Raw genomic sequence first — 19,471 nt, forward strand, 5'->3', positions numbered from 1 at the left:
TGAATTTTTGTAACCAGGTAATTGTTGTTTCAATCTGCAAATCGGTGATATCCAAGAAAAAAATATTTATTTTCAATAGAAAAACATGACATCACTGACGATCTTCTTATAAGCAAATTTCCTAACGAAAATTAAAAAAATTAGAAGGGATAATAGGCAAAATGACGGACCATATCCAGTTTTTTCCCTCTTCACTGCATAGGAAAGTAAAATTTGTGAATTCTTTTTAACCAGGTACATTATTGTTTTCAATCTGCAAAATCGTGATATTAAAAAAAAATTGATAGAAAAAATGACGGTGGAATTCTAGGAAAGATAAAAAATTTGGAAGGGCTTATAGGAAAAAAATCTTCAAAATTTATAGGCAAATTCTTTAACGAAAGATATTTTTTCTGGAAGGGCTTATATGAAAAATGACAGACCCTATCCAAGTATCCATTTTTCTTTTCCCCTTCTTCACTGTGTACGCCTCTCCCACCTTTATTTTTGAACCATGCAACTACACTTCCCATCTCCAGTTTGCTCCACCAGCAATCGCGCATCTCTTCCCTTCCTTCCCCTCTCCCTCTCAATCCGACGGCCCAAAATCGTCCGGTGCTGTTCAATCAATGGCTCAGAGAAGGCGCAACAGAGAAGGGCGACAGCTTATCCCTTCTCTGAAATCGAGCCACGCTGGCAGAAGCACTGGGATGAGAACAAAACTTTTCGAACTCCTGAAGATATTGACGTGGCAAAACCCAAATGTTACATCTTAGACATGTTCCCTTATCCCAGGTCTAAATTTGAGCTTGATATTATGTTTTCTTTGGTGAATTTAAAAATCTCTGAGCTGAATTACCCATATTAGCGTTTCTGAACTGAAACCGAAGGCAAGTGAGTAATTGACAATCTTGATTTGAAACAATTGATGTGTCAAAGCCGTTGGATTCCAGAGAGAATTGCACAAAGATTATTACTTTTCTATAGAAAAACTAAAGAAAAATACAATTGGCAGTTTTTCTTTATCTGAACCCAAAGAAAGCAAATGCTATTTTTCCATGGATGAAGACAACAGTACTATGCTTTTAAATTTTATATCACATGTAAAATAACATTCACTTGGTAACAAATTGGAATGAACTGATACATGGTTAAAATTGTAGTGGGGCTGGGCTGCATGTGGGCCACCCCCTCGGATACACAGCCACTGACATTATATCGAGGTACAAACGAATGAAAGGATTCAACGTGTTACACCCCATGGGATGGGATGCTTTCGGTCTACCGGCTGAACAGTATGCTATTGAGGTACCAAATTAAAATCAATTTAATTGGGCTTCTTGCAAAACACAAACATAGTGACAATGCACATATGCATAAATATATAAATGTTGTATTGGTGCATATCTGTGTGCACCTGGAATTGTAATGGAAATTTTGTAGTCAATGCCCATATACTGATCGTGAAATGCTAGTTATTAAAAAAGTGATAATTTATTGTTGACAGACAGGGACGCATCCAAGGGTCACAACAAAACGAAACATAGAACGCTTCAAGGCTCAGGTAAAATTGAGGTATAAGAATTAGAACACAAAAATAATCTATATTTTTATTTGCATATTGTGGCACATAATAACACTGACATTAGTAGTTCTCCTCTTTAAATAGGAATTTCATAATATAAGCAAAGCTTGAGAATTCCAATTGAAAGTTGTATGGATCTAAAGTTCCTAATATGCCAATATAAAAAATAAAATATTTGTTAATATTACTGCGATCAAAATCAAGTCCATGATAATTGTTATATAAGCCAAGATACACACAAATTAAATAGTGCAGCTTTTTGAAAAAAATGGCATGTACAAACTGGTAATAAATCACCCGGACAAGACATTTTAGTCCAAATGGCATATTAAAATTAACTACTTTTGGTTGTTATACTTTGTGGGGTTAAATTTTAGTGCTGGACTTGTGTTTTCTGAAAAATAATACTGTTTTAATTGACAGCTGAAATCACTAGGTTTTTCATATGATTGGGATCGTGAATTATCTACCACTGAACCGGATTATTACAAATGGACCCAATGGATTTTTCTCCAGTTGCTAAAGCGAGGTCTCGCTTATCAGGTACCACAAAAATTAAGTTCTGTCTCTTTTGTCTTTAAATAAAATTTATTAAATTAACTGTATACAATTAGGCTGAAGTGCCAGTTAACTGGTGCCCTGCTCTTGGTACTGTTTTGGCCAATGAAGAGGTGGTTGATGGTGTTAGCGAAAGAGGTGGCTATCCCGTTATTCGAAAGGTATCTCCAAGAATATTATAGAATTTTTGACTTGTAATGGAATTGTTTATGACCTTAATCTGTATTATATTATGTCATGAGTGAGGCACTGAGGCTAAAGTACTATGCATAGCGCATATTGGTCTGTACTATGGATCAATATTTCTATTTTCAACGTCCAAGCAATCTATCTGAACCGTTCAACATGATCTCCATATGAAAATGTAAAATTTAGTATCAAATAAATTTTCATATGGAAATCACGTTGAATGATTCAGATCGACTATTTGGACATTGCAAACAAAAATATTGATCCGTAGTATGGACCAATCTGCGCTATGCATAGTACCACAGCCTCACTAAAAACAAGTAACATTTGTTGTTTTAAGAAGATATTAGTTTTGTTTTTTCTGGAAAAATAATATATCAATAAATGTGAAGGTATCCCTCTATTTTCCCAAATTTCCAAGTAACAACCTAAATAGAATTTTAACACCTTGTGAATACAATTTTCTAATAGAAAATTCCATGGTCTTACCATAACCTCTTTCATTTGATGTGCTAGTAGCCAATGAGGCAATGGATACTAAAAATTACGGCATATGCTGACCGGCTTATAGAAGATTTAGAAACCCTAGATTGGCCAGATAGTATAAAGGAAATGCAAAGAAACTGGATTGGTAGGTCAGAAGGTGCTGAAATTGAGTTCCTGGTAATTGATTCTAATGGAAGTGAAAAACAAGATATCTCACTCTGTGTTTACACTACCAGACCTGACACACTCTTTGGTGCAACGTAAGTTTACTGTTTTCATTTATTTGTGAGATCCTCGAAGTTGTATTTCTTTAATTCTATACCTAGAGGCTTAGAGCCCAAATCACCGTTATACCCATACATTATATATATATGATTGACTATACTGTGGGGAACTGGTGATAGTAATTTAGTTCGGAGTTGGCATGATTTATAGATTTTGAAGGGTACACTCGATCAGGGGCGGAACCAGGGGGGGTGCAAGGGGGGGCCAGGCACCCCCCAACTGAGGCGGAAGTGCTTACTGGGGTGGTTATTTTTATGTGGTTTTTTACAGATGCATACCGATTGGCACCCCCCATGCAGTTGTTCTTTCGTCTTTCGGCAGCTCGGCCCCCCCCAAGTTCAAGTCCTGGTTCCGCCCCTGCACTCGATGATGTGTTTAATGAAATTTTCATGCAACAAAATCAACATGAATTATTGTTTCATTCTCATTTGTTTCTTTTCAGATACCTTGTGGTCGCACCTGAGCATCCCCTGTTGCCATCTTTAATTTCTGATGAACAAAATGAACTTGTATGCGACTTCATCTTTTCATAGAATATTACAAGACTTGATTATAGGCCCTTCTTTATTTATTACAAAAAGCCCGTAGAATTTTTTTGAGTGAGGCTATGGTAATATGCATATTACGGATCGACCATGCTATAGATCTATATCTCGATTTTTAAAGTTCAAATAGTTGATCCAAACCATTAAACATGATCTCCATACGAAAATATACCTAGAGAGTTTTGCATTTTCTAGAATTTTTTTTACTATTTTTTAAAATAGGTAGAAAATAATTGTTTCTGGATGGTCCAGAATTTTCAACTCAAGTGATTTTCTACCTATACATAAAAATAGTAAAAAAAAATTCTATAAAATGTAAATTTGCTCTACAAGTAGTATATTTTCATACAAAGATCAAGATGAACGGTTCATATCGACTGTTTGAACTTCAACAAAGGAGAGATGATTCCATAGTGCGGGCCGCTGTGTAATATGCATATTATTATAGCCTCACTCTTTTTTTTATGTCCTGCCAAAAGGAATATACCAGTCTTGTGGAACTTATTCCATATGTTCGACTTGAGATAATTTCTTTAATGTTGTTAATAAGTGTAATGATAGTTATAACTTTTAATAAGATTATGTATTAATACAGGTAGAGCAGTACATTGAGCTTGCATCGAGAAAGAGCGATTTAGAGAGAACTGAACTTCAAAAAGAGAAAACTGGAATTTTTAGTGGGACTTATGCTAGAAATCCGGCAACTGGAGAGGTTATTCCAATCTGGGTAGCTGATTATGTATTAGGAGGGTATGTATCAAAATGTGCTGGTGACGACTTATATAAATATTACTCGAGTGAGGCTATGGAACTGTGCATACCGCAAACTTGTCCATACTATGGATCAATATCTCTGTTTTTGAAGTCTAAAAAGTCAATTTGCAACTGTTCAACATGATCTCCGTATAAAAATTTTATTTTAGATTAAATTTTACATTTTTTACAATTTTTTTGGATAGGTTGAAAATCTCTTTATCTAAAAATTCTAGACCATTCAAAAGTAGTGATTTTCTACCTATCTAAAAGTGTAGTAAAAATATTCTAAAAAATGTAAAATTTAGTATGCAAGTACATTTTCATATGAAGATCATGTCGAACGGTTCAGATTGACTGTTTAGACTTGAAAAAACAGAGATATTGATCCATAGTACGGACCAATTTGCGCTATGCATAGTACCATAGCCTCACTCATGTTACTTTTCATACTTTTGTAGGGATTTTTCAATTCCAATGTTTTAAGATCTTTCCAACCTTTTATCATGAATCTATGAAATTTAACGACCACTAAATTACCAAATGACCTTGCTTATAGTTAATTATTTTGCTTATAATATTCTATTTTTATGACCTTTGTTGAATATTATTGAAATTGCAGTTATGGTACAGGAGCAATAATGGCTGTACCCGCACATGACTCGCGCGACTTTGATTTTGCCTCTAAATATAAATTACCAATAATCAATGTTGTCAGACCGACTAGTGGTAGTTTTGATATAACTGGGGCTTATGCTGATGAGGGTATAATGGTCAACTCATCAAATGTGTCTGCTGGGTTGGATTTTAATGGTTTGTCTAACAAAGAGACTGCTTCAAAGATGATTCAATGGCTCGAGCATACCAGACAAGGGAAGAAAAAGGTACAGTTTGTCTTTTCCTACATACCACTTGATAGGTACCAAATTGAATCATGCTTATTTTAGTGTGACCTTTTGGATCTGCTGTGGTACCTATATAAAGAGTGCATATCCTCTGGGTTACCATACCTGGTAGATGAGCTCCCAACCGAGCCAAAGCAATTTCGGTGCCTATTTGATTTGTGCCAGGTTGAAGCAGACGCTACAGATCTCATTCTACACAATAGGGTACCGCACTGGATCTGAATTCCTTAGATAAACTCGCTTAGTAATCTATGGGTTGTACTGTATGGTAGTAAGATTGGTACTGTGCGGTACAATTTTTTTATTAAAAGAATAACATAATTGTGAATAGATGGTTCCGAGTTTAACCCTACCTGATCACTGTATATAACCTGAATAATTAAATAATCAAATTAACTGGTAAATCAATGCTAGTAATTTTATTAGGTGAACTACAAGCTGAGAGATTGGTTGTTTGCAAGGCAAAGGTACTGGGGGGAGCCTTTTCCAGTAATTTTCTTAGAAGGCACTGGAGAAATGGTGCCTCTCTCAGAAAGCGACCTGCCTTTGACTCTTCCCGAGCTGGACGATTTTACCCCTACTGGTACTGGTGACCCACCTTTGTCAAAAGCAACATCCTGGGTATGTTTAGTGTATCTATAGTTATCAAGCATCGTTGCTTCAGTTGTCTGGTAAGTATTTACTGACTGGTACAGAACCGTATCTATTTATTATTTTTATTATTAGGTGAAAACAGTGGACCCAGTTTCAGGGCTACCGGCCAGAAGAGAGACAAGTACAATGCCTCAATGGGCTGGGTCTTGCTGGTAAAGCAAATCAATATTATATTTTTTTGTATTATATTTTTTATCTGTGCTTGATTCAATTGATTCCTTGTAGGTACTATCTAAGATTTATGGATCCCAAAAACCCTAATGCTTTGGTTGATTCAGCCAAGGAAAGGTACTTTTTGAAAATTAATTAAATTGTTGACATATTTCTTTTTGGTGGGCTTGCATAAGCCTTTTAAATAATTAAAATGGAGTCATATTATGAAACATTTGCCAGATACTGGGGTCCGGTTGATATTTATGTTGGCGGTGCCGAGCATTCTGTCCTTCATTTGCTCTATGCTAGGTTCTGGCACAAGGTCCTCTTTCTCTCACTCTTCGTCTTGTACTAATTTTTTATAGTTTATTTCTTCATACTATTGTGATTTTATGAAGATATGGTGTTCTGAAATATTGTGAAACACTTAAGGTTGAAAATGTTTTTGTTTGTATATATTTTTGCCTCTTATGGTTTTCTAATTAGATTGAAGTCCTTAGGTTTTGTACGACATTGGCATAGTCTCCACAAAAGAGCCATTCCAGTGCTTGATTAATCAAGGTTTAATTCTGGGTGAAGTAAGTAAATCTTTCTGTTAAATGAACTTATCACTCTCGAAAATTTCAATTATAGTCTTTTAGAGGCAAATTTCATGCACATCCCATCATATGGTGCAGCACTTAAAAACATTGTAGGACATAGGGTTGGCAATATTTAGGGTTGGGTTTACAATATTTTATTATATATTATATAGTTGGACCTGACAACACCTGTCAGGAGGTCAAGATAACTCAAACCCTCAGCAAATGCCGAATTAGTATGTGACTAGCAGTTTTGAATTCACATCCCCTGAGATATCTCATACTCTGAGTTGATCTGTGGAAAATCCAGACCGTGAAATCCTTTCTGCATGAATCTCAAAGTACAATAATACTAGGCCCCTGCATTCCGAATAGGCACCGAAAAAAAAAGTGGCCCTGCTTTAGATAAACTGAAAATTTGAGATATCTCAGAGGATACGGACCCAGCAGTTTGTCAGTTACATGATATTTCTTGTAGTATTAGGTATTCATTGTCTACAATGGTATAGAAGAGAACATGAGATTTATTTTGTTTGTTTACCCAAATGCTTTAAAATGGTCTCTTTAGGTCGAATACACAGCGTACAAAGACAAAGAAGGAAAATTGGTTTCAGTGGATGCTAATGATAGTTTGAGTGAGTATTCTCAAGAAAAAGTGCCTCCTGAAATGGTACATGGAATTAGTTTGATTATTTTATGTTTTCTCATTTTTCATTATTAAATTTTATAAAGTTGCTATCTTCTTGCCGTTTTCTTTTATGAAAAAGTATCCTATGAAACATGCCCATATTTTGGAAAAATCCAAAAGAGCTATTTATCATTTGTTTTATTATGTAGTGGATTTTTTTTTTTTGGCTATTTTTTGAGGTTCTTCTCACTTACAAAAACTAAAACCTTACTTTTATTGTAGGCGACAAAAATTGGAGATAGTTATGTTCTAAAAGATCACCCAAATATAAAAATAAATGCCCGTGCCTATAAGATGAGTAAGAGCCGTGGAAATGTAATTAATCCTGATGATGTCGTCTCCGAATATGGCGCCGATTCACTTCGCTTATACGAGATGTTTATGGGCCCACTTAGGTAACAACACTTTGAAGGTTTACTGTATTATACTGCATTTTATCTCCATACAAAAATACCTTTTTTAAATCCTGACAATGTTGTCTCAGAATATGTCACAATAATAAGTGCAACGTATAAAAATGCACATCATGATTTTAATATAGTTGATGCTATCGGTTTACTTTCTGAAATGAACAGGGACTCGAAAACATGGAGTACAGGTGGCATAGAAGGTGTGCACCGGTTTTTAGGGAGGACGTGGAGATTGATAGTGGGGCCTCCTTTACCAGATGGGTCATATAGAGACGGCACAGTAGCCACTGACAATGAGCCCACCTTAGAGCAGCTTCGTGTTTTGCATAGATGTATAGCAAAGGTCAGTTTAGTTCAATCTCTGATCCAGCTTGAGCAATGATTTCACAAGCAGCGCAATTATTCTAAAATTGCAAATTGACCCAATATTTCTGCTTTTACATGGAAGGTGCAAGTGATATGATGATAGTTATTTGAAAGAGGTTCCATTTTAACCTACAAAGTTCCATGAGTGAGGCTACGATAGTATGCATAGTGTACACCGGTCCGTACTATGGCTTCATATCTCTGTTCTCAAAGTCCAAACGGTCAATCAGAATCGCTTAATGTGATCTTCATATGAAAATGTATTTGGTCACTAAAATTTACATTTTTTTAGAATTCTTTTACTATTTTTTTTGATAGGCAGAAATCACTACTTTGGAATGGTCCATAATCTTCAGATCAAGTGATTTTCTACCTATCTAAAAAAAATAGTAAAATTTGATTTCCAAGTCAATTTTCATAAGGACATGTTGAGCAGTTCGGATCGAATGTTTGGACTTTGAAAACGGAGATATGGAGCCATAGTATGGACCTAAAAGCTATGCATAGTACCGTAGCCTCACTCAAGTTCCATAATGTTATGCGGGCTGTTGCAAAATTTAAGTATCATGCATATCCCTGCAAAAGATGGAGGATCATACATTAAATTACTCATGTAATTTACCAAATAGTGTGCAAAATATCACTTGTACCTGTCAGTGTACCTTTTTTTTTTTCTATGATTCCTAAATTTTCAACACCTTTCCGTAGTCTAATCAAGTGAGGGAGAAAGCATAGCTGGGTATTAATTTCAAGAAATTGAGACAGTAGAGGTGTAGGACATATATCATTGTTCCTTTACTGAGGTAGTGAGGTGTTTATCATATTTTGAGATGTTACAAGGGTTCACATTAACTTCTATTATATGTTGATAAATTAATTTTAATTTTCCTGACTAGGTAGCTGAGGAAATCCAAGAAACAAGGTTTAACACGGCAATCTCTTGCATGATGGAATTCATAAATGCTGCTTATAAGGTTATTTAATACTTAATTTTTGTGTTAACCTATTTAACATGGAGTTGGCATGTACCTTGTTAACATGTTTGTTCTTTTTTTCTCAAACATTTAGTGGAAAAATCAACCAAAGGAAGTGCTAGAGGTGTTTGTATTGTTGCTCTCTCCTTTTGCACCACACATGGCTGAAGAATTATGGTTTCGGCTCGGCAACTCTACATCTTTAGCGTATCAACCTTTTCCTGAGGTAAATAATTCATTTAAACTCGCAAAACATATCAACACTTTCTTTGGAAAACAATAAAAGGATAGTTTGGGCATCTTTTCAATAAGTAGGTGAGGGAGATGTACATAAAATGATATCTTTAGAGGTATTTGCGATAGGGTAGGGCTAAAATGCCTCAATCGTGCATCATGTCCTTATCTCCGTTTTCAAAATCCATACAGTTGATCTGAACTGCTCAACATGATCTCCATTTTAAAATGTACTTGGAGACCAAATTTATTTTTTGGAAATTGTTTACTATTTTTTAAAAAGGTACAAAATCACTTTTTTTGGATGGTCCAGAATCTTCTGAAAAACAGTGATTTGTGCCTATAATAAAATAGTAAATAACTTCCAGAAAAAGAACAAAAAATTGTTCTCCGAGCACATTTTAATATGGAAATCATGTTGAGCAGTTTCGGTAGACTGTTTGGACTTTAAAAACGAAGATAAGAATATGAGGCAGGAAAGACATGAAGCATTTGAACCTTACTCTTTGCGATTATATATTGAACTTTTACCTCATTTCTATCTTTTGTCATAAATTACAATGATTAGTTACTTTGTTTCATTTAAGGCAAAGAGCGAGTACTTGAAGGAGACCACTGTGGTTTTACCGGTGCAGATAAATGGTAAAACGCGTGGTACAATTACAGTAGAAAAAGGCTGTTCAGAAGAGGACATATTCAAGTTAGCCTTAGCAGATGAGAAGCTATGCAAATATTTGAATGGAGGCAAGATAAAAAAGAAAATTTATGTACCAGGTCGTATATTGAATGTAATAGTTGTTAAACAAGAGGTAGCCCGGTCGTAAAATTTTGATTATTAAATAGTTTTTTGTAACTATTATTGTTTTGGCTCTTTTCATTTTTTATTATTAAATAATTATTTTGTAACTATTATTCTTTTGGCTCGTTTCATTTAGTTGTTTCGACTATTCGTTTTCAATTTTTTCAGTTGAATTTATAAAGCATTTATTTTGAAATTATTTCAAAATAATGTTGCAAGTAATCACAGCATAAGTTCAAAAGTTGGATATATGTTACATGATTTTGATATTGCTAAACATAAAAGCCTTCTTGTTCACTTTGTAGTAATATAATACATCCTTGGTTGTTTTGACACTGATATGTGGATTGTGTGGATGGCTTTTCTTCAAGTAATATAATACACGTGTCCATTATTTTCGTCTTTTTGCTTAATTCAGGCAAAATAGTTAGACCTAACTGGACTTAGTTGATGTTAAGTTACACCTACCAAGAGAAAAGGTGGCATCACTGAGTTGGAGATGTTTATTGAATTTAGTGCATCCAATATACTAACGGATAGGATTTTTGTTTACAAGTTGTTCAAACATAAATGTGAGATTATAATCATACAAAAGAAGGAAAGAGGAAATGGTAAATATTGTTCAAATTATTCGAAATTTTACTCAGTTTTCAAGGCTAAAGATTAGATTTGTTTTGGTTTTGGTATGCGTACTACTAACAATCGCACTCTATGCAATGTCTGAGCAAAATATTCTGACAGATTGTAAGTTTTCTTTTCATTTTTTTTATTTCCTTCATTCAATTTGGTGTACAATGTTTATTGTTAAATGATTTGTAATTGATGTTTCATTTTAAATTTTTTTTGTTTCTCTTGTAAAAATTGATCAATAGGGAATTTCTTAGCACCATTTCATTCTGTTGATGTTGTGGAAGGCGATGAATTCCTGGTAACGTCTGAATATTTAGGTAATTAATTTCACTTCTCGGGGTTCTTGTTGCATTAAGAAGCTTTCATTTCTCTCCATTTAACAGAAATTGTTGTTAGGCGAAAAGATAAAATGAATCAGAATAAAAGATGTTTATTGTAAAATTCAAAATATTGGAGCTCATTATGAACTTATTTGTTTACTGTTTTCTTGTACAGAGGAGGTGAGTTTGTCGAACAAAACAAACATTTTGTGCGAATTTAGAAGCACAAGATCTGACTTTTGCAAGATAAAGAACTTTGTCCTAATCTTTGGGCATTCTTCTCTACTAAATTATCATTCTTCCATGACAAATGAATCCCTGCAAGCATACAAAAGTTTCAAAATAAAGCCCCATCCGAGAAAACAAGACAAGATTGCACTTACTCATGTCAAAGAAATATCAATAGAGCCTATTTCTCTCAACCAAACAACACCTCACTGTACCATGATGCACATTGCACCGGCCATATTATTTTCGACCGGTGGTTACATCGGAAATATGTTTCATGATTTTACTGATGTGCTAATCCCATTATTCATAACTTCATTCCCGTTTCGCGGGCAAGTGCACTTCCTTGTTGGAGAAATGCAACCTTGGTGGATCAACAAGTACCGACCTTTGCTTGAACAACTCACACGATACAAAATAATAAACCTGACCAAGGTTAAAAGAGGGCTTTGCTACTCAAAAGCCATTGTTGGCCTAAAATTTCACAAAGAAATGAGCATCGACCCGAAAAAGACCGACAACAAGTACTCGATGGTTGATTTTGCTCAAATTATAAGGAAATCCTTTGATTTAGAGAGAGAAAATGCAACAAAGCTAGCAATCCACAATAGCACAAAGCCAAGGCTTCTCGTAATCTCAAGAAAGAAAACTAGATCATTTACCAATGTCAAAGAGATAGTTAAAATGGCAACAACCTTAGGGTATGAAGTTGTACTGCAAGAGCCGAAATCGCGGTCTAAGTTACGTGATTTTGCACGTATTGTGAACTCATGTGATGTGCTAATGGGTGTTCATGGAGCTGGTCTAACAAATCTTGTTTTTCTCCCAACAAATGCAGTGGTCATACAAGTAGTCCCACTTGGTGGATTAGAGAAACTTTCAATGGAGGATTTTGGGATACCGGCATTGGACATGAAATTGAAGTACCTTCAGTACAGTATAAACATAGAAGAGAGTACTCTGATAGAAAAATATCCGAGGGATCATGTTGTTTTTAAGGATCCATCAGCGATTCGTAGAAAAGGTTGGGCTGCTTTGAGATCAACATACTTGGTTAATCAAAATGTGACACTTGATGTCAGTAGATTTAGGGGTACATTGTTGGAAGCTCTTAAGCTTCTCCAATCTCCATCAATGAATTAGTAGCTAGGTTCAAAATACTAAACACTCAGTGTGTATGTGTGTATTCATTTTAAAAATAGATATGACAATTTTTAGACTTTTAGCAACTCGGATTTAAATTTTGTAGTTTGCATTACTCATTATTATTAGATTTAGACTGTACGCTATTCTATTAGGCCAGTTTTTATTTTTGTTTGGACAACACACTGTTTACGTCATATTTTTATAAATGCTTTCCAAAATTTTGTAGATTTAAATTAATAATTGAAGAATTATCTGTTGACTGCCAGAGAAAAATAATTGTAACTAATTTTTTTTTAAGGCCTAGCAGCGGCTGCTAGGTTAGAATTTATTATAATGTAAAAAAATTACAACATTAATTGTTTAGTACATAACTACCAACAGGGATATGTGTCCATCTGCACACATCTCTATGTCAATAGTGCCATGCCCATGCACCCCAAATTTACGTACCAGTATTACAAACTCTGAATTGAAAGCTACATACTTAACAATACTTGAGCCACACTTTCATCTCTCTAATGCATCTGACAGCTAACAACTTGAGTGGTATTCGTTCATCTTCAAAGATCATGAGAATCTGGGATGCATTGGAGAGATGAAAATGTAGCTACGCACTACTTCATATTGTGTAGATCCTAGAAAGATCTAACTAAAATTAATGGAAAGAAATCTAATTCTTAGATCTTTCTGGGATCTACGCACTATTACCTTGCTTTTGAATTCTTGCATTCTTGGTATTATTATTTGCTAATATGCGAGCAGAGGGGGTTCAATGCTCATAGGATCCATGATTAATTTGCTCGATTGGATTAATGAATTTAATCTCCAGTGCTTTTATTTAACAAAAAAAAAAAGGGAATGTGTATAGACTATCGCAAGCTTAAGGAGAATACTGTCAAAAAAAGTTTTCCATACCTATCATACAGGATTTGCTTGATGAACCGGGAGATACCAATTCTTCTCTAAGTTGTACCTCAGGTCTAGTTATTACCTGCAGATCCACGATTTTTGTCTACCCCTAGATCAAATTCTGACTCCTCCGCCTCCAAACACAAATGTTTGAAACCAAAAAAAAAAAAGTACACAAATGTTTATAAGCTACCAAGTCTTACTTACAATATTCCACTTTGATGGCGTGAATATGACACTGCCAGAGTTGAATTATATGTTGTATGATTGAAGCGCTGGACTGTACTGTGTGGGATGAATTGGTTCCTCCACAGATGGATTGATAATTGGAAATTTCCAGCAGCAGGACATGCATCTTTATATTTAAACGGAGTATTTTTCATTAATTAGGATTTTAATTACTTTGGTTCAGTAAATGGAACTCTTGATTGTCAGATTGTTGCCAGATTTAGTGTTTTTAATTTATTATTATATATTATCGGTTTGGATCGAATAAAGTATATATTGTCAAATCGTACTTCCAGAATCCTAGAGTTTGATTCTTTCTTTCTTTTTTTAAAATTTTGGTTGCTCCAAATTTGAATGGTGTTTCCTCTGAGTTAACTCAAACTTCAAGTTTAGATCCGAATCGTCCGATCATAATCCGTACCAATCCGATGTGAGGTGGAATGCACCAGCCTCCTTTACTATTCATGCCAAAGCAGATTGAGCGGTCTGGATCTAAACTCAAATTTTGAGTCTACTCATCAGAGGATATGAATTCGTGTTTCTTCGGGTTGCAGCAACAAAGATTAGATAAATAACCCAATTATGAAACTATTAAGTAATACATCAAAAGACTACCACGCCTCAAAAAATGTTCTATTTCAAGACTCCACAATTAGCTTAAGAAGCCTACAAGTAGTAACGTAACAACATGTCTCAAGGTTGATTTCCTCGTGAATAAGTTATTTTAACAGGACCAGTAATGGCTCAGTAAGTAAGAGCCTCACTTGGTCGATTTCAGCCGAAAAAACATGCACAGCTAGTGGACTTCTAATTTATTAAGGTGCCTGTTAATTTGGCAGGACCAAATAAGGAATTAATTAACTAACCTTCACTAAATTGGTAGAGAAAATAATCTGTCACTAATTAAGAATAGCGAGAATAGCGAGAATAGCTACTGTTGAGAATAGTAAATTAAAAATAGCGAGAACAGCTACTATTTAAGAATAGCGCTAACTCAAAGCTATTCGGAAGTTGTTTGGATTGAACATTTAGAATAGCTACTGTAGGGATTGAGGCTTTGAGAGAGTTCATTTGCTATTCCATGTTTCTGTAGGAATAGCGAGAACAGCGCTATTCTCGCTGTTCCTGAGTACGTTTGGATGGATGAGAATAGCGCTGTTCTCGCTGTTCTCGCTATTCTCGCTATTCTCACTACATCCAAACATACCAAAAGTTGAGAGGAATCTGTAGCGTTCGTACAATGAATCAAATGAGATTGCGAGGCACCGAGTACCTGTAGCTAGCGTTCGTACAACGAATAATAAAATGGTGTTGACAAATAAAGCAGACAAAGAATGAACGCGAGTGTTCGATCGAGACCAGCACAATAAATTCCTGCTTCATATTATATGCTTCGATTTGACCCTGTAACCACCCAATTTTGCTAGTGATGGATACTTTGAACTTTGAAGTGCCACTTTAGTGCTTGTAAAGACCTGCTGGTCTGTGGTTTTTAATTTGTGCGCGTAGTACCAACCATATATTCTCATTACTAAGTGGAGAATCATGCATATTATAAGTGAGCGCATACTGGATTTCTAGAATGACTTTAATATCCTTAATAATATATACATTTTTTTTTATTTTAATTAAAATTGTTCGATAAAATCAATATAAACGTTCCAAAATTATTTTAGTGTAGTGGAATAACATCACTCAAAATTAAATCTTAATATGTTCACAGTTCATGAATGGACAGGCCGGCCCTATATAAAGAACTAGCTCAACCCACCAGTAGGGTATATCACACAAATTAAATAGCACAATGCATATTTCTCTTGTATTACTCATAATCTCACTTGCTACCCCAACCATCTGTATCCTTGGAGATTTTCAGTTGGAACTAACTCATGTCGACTACGGCCATCAACTCACCAAGCTTGAGCTCGCCAAGCGGGCCGCAAGCTGGAGCAAAGCAAGAGCTGCACTGTTAACATCCAAGGCTTGCAACTCAAACCCACTTTCCAGAGCCAACATACCATTTTATCCATCTGGAGGTAATGCGTATGTGCTAGAGTTAACAATCGGCACCCCTCCCCGTCCTTACACTTTCTTGCTAGATACCGGCAGTGGACTTATTTGGACCCAGTGCAAACCATGCTCAAGATGTCTCTCCCAGCCATCCCCGGTCTTTGACCCGTTTAAGTCATCCACCTTTTCGCGGCTTCCATGCTCTAACAAGCTGTGTCAAGACCTTGACTCGAAAAATTGCACCAAACACCATTGTATGTACTCATATGGTTATGGTGATCAGACATATACGTATGGAAGTTTTTCAAGTGAAACCTTCACATTCGGCACCAGTAGTAAAATCAAGGCGCAAATTGCATTCGGATGTGGAAATATAAACGGTGGGGACCTGAACAACTGCTCTGGTATAGCTGGCTTTTCTAAGGCAGCAACCTCCTTGGTGTCTCAGCTCGGTATATCAGGTTTCTCGTACTGTATGACCAATGATATCAATAAGCGATCTCTTCTCAGGTTTGGTACCCAAGAGGAGATATATAGAGACATCAAGGCACCAGTGCAAACCAGTAAATTTGTTGATGGCCCTCCTGGTTATGAAACCCTTTATGTTATTATCATGACCGGCATAACAGTCGGCACCAAACGACTAAGTATCCCCAAATCAGTGTTTAACAATGGGACAGTGGTGGATTCGGGCACAACCTTTTCTCAACTACCGGAGGTTGCTTATAATAAACTAAAAGAGGCCCTTATATCAGATATGAAATTGCCTGCGTCTAATGAAAGTACTACACAAATTGATTGTTTTTCATCACCATCTATCTTGCCATCGCGGGTGAAAGTGCCGAAAGTGATTCTACACTTCGAAGGCATAGATATGAATCTGGCACGCGAAAACTATATTCTTGATTTTGATGAGGAAGGTATATTGTGCTTTTCTATGGGGCTGACCACCGACTCATTTGGGATCTTAGGCAGCACGCAACAAATTAACATGCAAGTCATGTATGACTTGAAAAATAACAAGCTAGCGGTTGCTCCAAATCAATGTTATAAGAAATAAAATTATTTGTGAGTTTTATTATATTATAATAAAATGAAGAATAACGAAAGCTCATGTAACAATAATGGATAATAAAAATTAATGTGGGACGGAGGACCAAATATATTTGGTCCAATATATATGCATGTGTGATAAGTAGTGAGAAATACTTTTTTCACAAAAAAGAAAAAGAAAAAGAGAGAAACATTTTATTGACGCACACACGGATCATTTCAATTTGACATATTCCAATAACGCGCAACCAGTATTCGCACTCCAGTAATACTACCTAATGTGCACTACCAATAGTAAAATTATCCCAATCATCCAGCTTCATAATAATTCAACAAATGAATACAAGATAATTGATTAATTGTATTGTTTTAAGAGTTATATTGTATACCCATTTGCCGGTTTTTTATTAGAGAGAATGATCGATGCAGTGAAGACCGTTCTTCAATTCGCTTCTCTGAGCACCTTCTGGTGGATAGGAGCGGATAATTCAACCACCGCTCCAGCTGACCAGCTCCAAATATCTCGCCTGAAGAATCCCTTGTTCCCAGTTCAGGCGAGACAAGAGGATCATTGGGTCTATTCGAAATCTACAAAATCTGCGTTGGATCAATTCATTGAGGATCGGATCTACCACTCTGTTGTTATTTTCTAGAAATCTAATTAAGCCCATACACCAAGCACAAGAAATTCAAACAATAATAGTGATGTTTAGTTTGTGCCGGCTGTATTTTCTTATCCAAATTCTTCAACCCAGTATTTCGAACTATTTTGAAACCTTGTCTCTTGCTAAAAATTGAACCATGTCCTAATTCTTATACTACAAATTAATTAATATTATCATTCAATTAAAGAAATATTTATTCGAGGACTTTCCGAACTTCATCTAAAAAAAAAAATATTCGCTGAAAGAAAAGTTAACTTTTAGAATAAAAAAAAATTATAAAATAAAATATTTTACATTCAAATATATTATGAGAACATGTAATTTTTGTATCATTTAAAACGTATAGAACCTTTTTTTGGTCGGATTAGTCTTTTGTGGTGTAATATTTGGTGTGGCATTCTTTTGTTGGTTAATTTGGCATCGTTGGGTCCAATTTTTTTTTAAATATTATTGGTTATTGATATTGATCGGATAGTCAATAATAATTAATTCATAAATAAATTTTAATATGTTTACAAATTTAGATATTTTAAGGTGTCTCATCTTGACTGAATGGCCTATAACAATTTCATTATAAACAATGCCCTATATTTTACATAATAGAGATTCTAAGAAAATGAGCAGTCTGTGAATAAGGAACAGACAGGTAACAAGAAAACTTTTATATTTAAATAATAACAGATTATAGATGCATGTTTGATGTGGATTGAACAATTACAAAGCATGGAATGGCTAGTTAAACAAAACACAAATCCACATTCAGATCTATAGAATCAAATATGACGATTCAGATTCAAGATTAGTGGGGAATTCAGGCACAAATTAAGTTTAAGTCAAGAAGGGTTGTGTTTTAAAATTTATAATGTTTTCAAGCTAGTTCAAAATTAACAAGTGAGATCAGTGCACTAAATAACTAATTAATAAACGAGGGGAAACAAAGGCCACCTTTTGTTAAGTTACAGGCCCAATTTGTTAAAAGTATTGGGCCTTCTATACGGGCTTAAGCATAGCCTCAGGCAGGTTATATTTCTACTCTTCCTTCTCTTGATTTTCGTATTAACTCTTTTATTGGTTCTAGGGTTCTTCTAATAATGTGTATGACAAATCTTACATCTTGAGAAAGACGTCGATTATTGAATAGCTACTGTTTATATAAAAACAATAAATTAGCTAATTATTCAAGGAAAGTTTCGATCGTACTCCAAAAAATGTGGTTAACATTGAAACTTGGTATACTATTGTTGCAACGTAACATATATATAGTTTAGGAGTTGTAGTATTGTAGATAACACAGTTTTCTAACATTGAATCGAAATTAGAATCAGCAAAAATCTGCTGAGCTAATAAAGGCCTGTTGGGCCGAGCCATATGCCTAATAAGGATTTAATTTTATCTTCTTTTCTTTTCTTTTTTTGAAAGCTTGGTAGTAATTACCAAGGTTCGTGAGGGGAAATCAAACTCTCGACCTTTGTGTATAACAACTTTAGGACATTTTTCTAGTCAATTGTGCTACCTCCCCTGAAACGGAAGTAATCAAAACAATTTGCTTCAAATTTGATATAATTTTATCTAAAAAACATGTACAATTTTATTTTTTATTTTAAATAAATATTTTAACAGTGTTAATATATTTCTGTTTCAAAAAGTATTAAATGATTTAGCTCCGACGACAAACTAGATTAAGTTCAAAATACATTCCTAGATTTCGGTAATAGATATCTAGGCTGAACATCAAGTAATTCATGGCTTCATGCTCCTGTAATCCAAATTCAAATACACTAAAAGTCACAATAAGATAAAAGAAATTTATTGAGATAGCAACTAGCTTGTAAATTTCTTTGAACCGGATCATGACATGATGACATCCATGATTTGGACCTTGCAAGGCAAAATGGACCGAGGAATAATTCAAAGTCCATTTTTTAGGCTATATACATGTGCACCGATGCATCTTTTTCGGGAAACAGTACAAATTTGAGTATATTTCTAATTTTCTATTTAGAAAACAAATAATGGAGTCAATACCAAGCCAAAAGCGCATTTAATGCATTTAATGAGAAACAACCGCCTTACAAGCAAACCATATATTTCTGAATTGTGAGGTTCCAATAACAATTATATTCTAATATTTTATTCCT

The 19,471-nt window shown here is 34.9% G+C and overlaps 2 protein-coding genes and 1 pseudogene across 6 annotated transcripts; all 3 read left to right on the plus strand.

Moving 5' to 3' along the window:
- Positions 1 to 431: 431 nt before the first annotated feature.
- On the plus strand, positions 432 to 10,428 carry EMB2369 (tRNA synthetase class I (I, L, M and V) family protein). 3 transcript variants are annotated; one of them, XR_013515623.1, is made up of 20 exons: positions 432 to 774; positions 1,143 to 1,287; positions 1,487 to 1,543; positions 1,988 to 2,107; positions 2,179 to 2,283; positions 2,831 to 3,057; positions 3,525 to 3,591; positions 4,223 to 4,377; positions 5,003 to 5,264; positions 5,712 to 5,906; positions 6,012 to 6,091; positions 6,165 to 6,227; positions 6,333 to 6,414; positions 6,593 to 6,670; positions 7,242 to 7,343; positions 7,584 to 7,756; positions 7,937 to 8,114; positions 9,038 to 9,111; positions 9,206 to 9,337; positions 9,933 to 10,292. XR_013515623.1 is itself a non-coding variant. In XM_078318615.1 (20 exons), the coding sequence occupies exons 1-20, from the start codon at positions 494 to 496 to the stop codon at positions 10,167 to 10,169; spliced, it is 2,817 nt and encodes a 938-aa protein (XP_078174741.1). In that variant the 5' UTR covers positions 432 to 493; the 3' UTR covers positions 10,170 to 10,428. The 3 variants fall into 3 exon arrangements, 2 of the variants coding, with proteins under 2 accessions (XP_078174741.1, XP_078174742.1); XM_078318615.1 differs by having other exon boundaries at positions 9,034 to 9,111; positions 9,933 to 10,428; XM_078318616.1 differs by lacking the exon at positions 6,593 to 6,670 and having other exon boundaries at positions 434 to 774; positions 9,034 to 9,111; positions 9,933 to 10,428.
- A 147-nt stretch (positions 10,429 to 10,575) lies between these two features.
- LOC144568312 (alpha-1,3-arabinosyltransferase XAT3-like) lies at positions 10,576 to 12,551 on the plus strand. 2 transcript variants are annotated; one of them, XM_078318618.1, is made up of 3 exons: positions 10,576 to 10,755; positions 11,017 to 11,091; positions 11,270 to 12,551. In XM_078318618.1, the coding sequence occupies exons 1-3, from the start codon at positions 10,644 to 10,646 to the stop codon at positions 12,463 to 12,465; spliced, it is 1,383 nt and encodes a 460-aa protein (XP_078174744.1). In that variant the 5' UTR covers positions 10,576 to 10,643; the 3' UTR covers positions 12,466 to 12,551. The 2 variants fall into 2 exon arrangements, with proteins under 2 accessions (XP_078174744.1, XP_078174743.1); XM_078318617.1 differs by having other exon boundaries at positions 10,654 to 10,888.
- Positions 12,552 to 15,312: 2,761 nt separating this feature from the next.
- On the plus strand, positions 15,313 to 16,792 carry LOC144568799 (aspartic proteinase nepenthesin-1 pseudogene; annotated as a pseudogene). The gene has a single exon (XR_013515728.1). The product of XR_013515728.1 is annotated as an aspartic proteinase nepenthesin-1 pseudogene (transcript).
- Positions 16,793 to 19,471: the final 2,679 nt, after the last annotated feature.

The sequence above is a fragment of the Carex rostrata genome, chromosome 17 (assembly GCF_964058835.1).
Source record: "Carex rostrata chromosome 17, lpCarRost1.2, whole genome shotgun sequence".
Lineage (NCBI taxonomy): Eukaryota > Viridiplantae > Streptophyta > Magnoliopsida > Poales > Cyperaceae > Carex > Carex rostrata.

Excerpts from the sequence above, each read along its gene's own strand:
- EMB2369 (XM_078318615.1), top strand. The coding sequence starts at position 494 with ATGCAACTACACTTCCCATCTCCAGTTTGCTCCACCAGCAATCGCGCA. Across the intron at positions 3,058-3,524 it reads GACACACTCTTTGGTGCAAC|ATACCTTGTGGTCGCACCTG; the intron begins GTAAGTTTACTG and ends GTTTCTTTTCAG. Across the intron at positions 9,338-9,932 it reads CGTATCAACCTTTTCCTGAG|GCAAAGAGCGAGTACTTGAA; the intron begins GTAAATAATTCA and ends GTTTCATTTAAG.
- LOC144568312 (XM_078318617.1), top strand. The coding sequence starts at position 10,753 with ATGGTAAATATTGTTCAAATTATTCGAAATTTTACTCAGTTTTCAAGG. Across the intron at positions 10,889-11,016 it reads GCAAAATATTCTGACAGATT|GGAATTTCTTAGCACCATTT; the intron begins GTAAGTTTTCTT and ends ATTGATCAATAG. Across the intron at positions 11,092-11,269 it reads GGTAACGTCTGAATATTTAG|AGGAGGTGAGTTTGTCGAAC; the intron begins GTAATTAATTTC and ends TTTCTTGTACAG.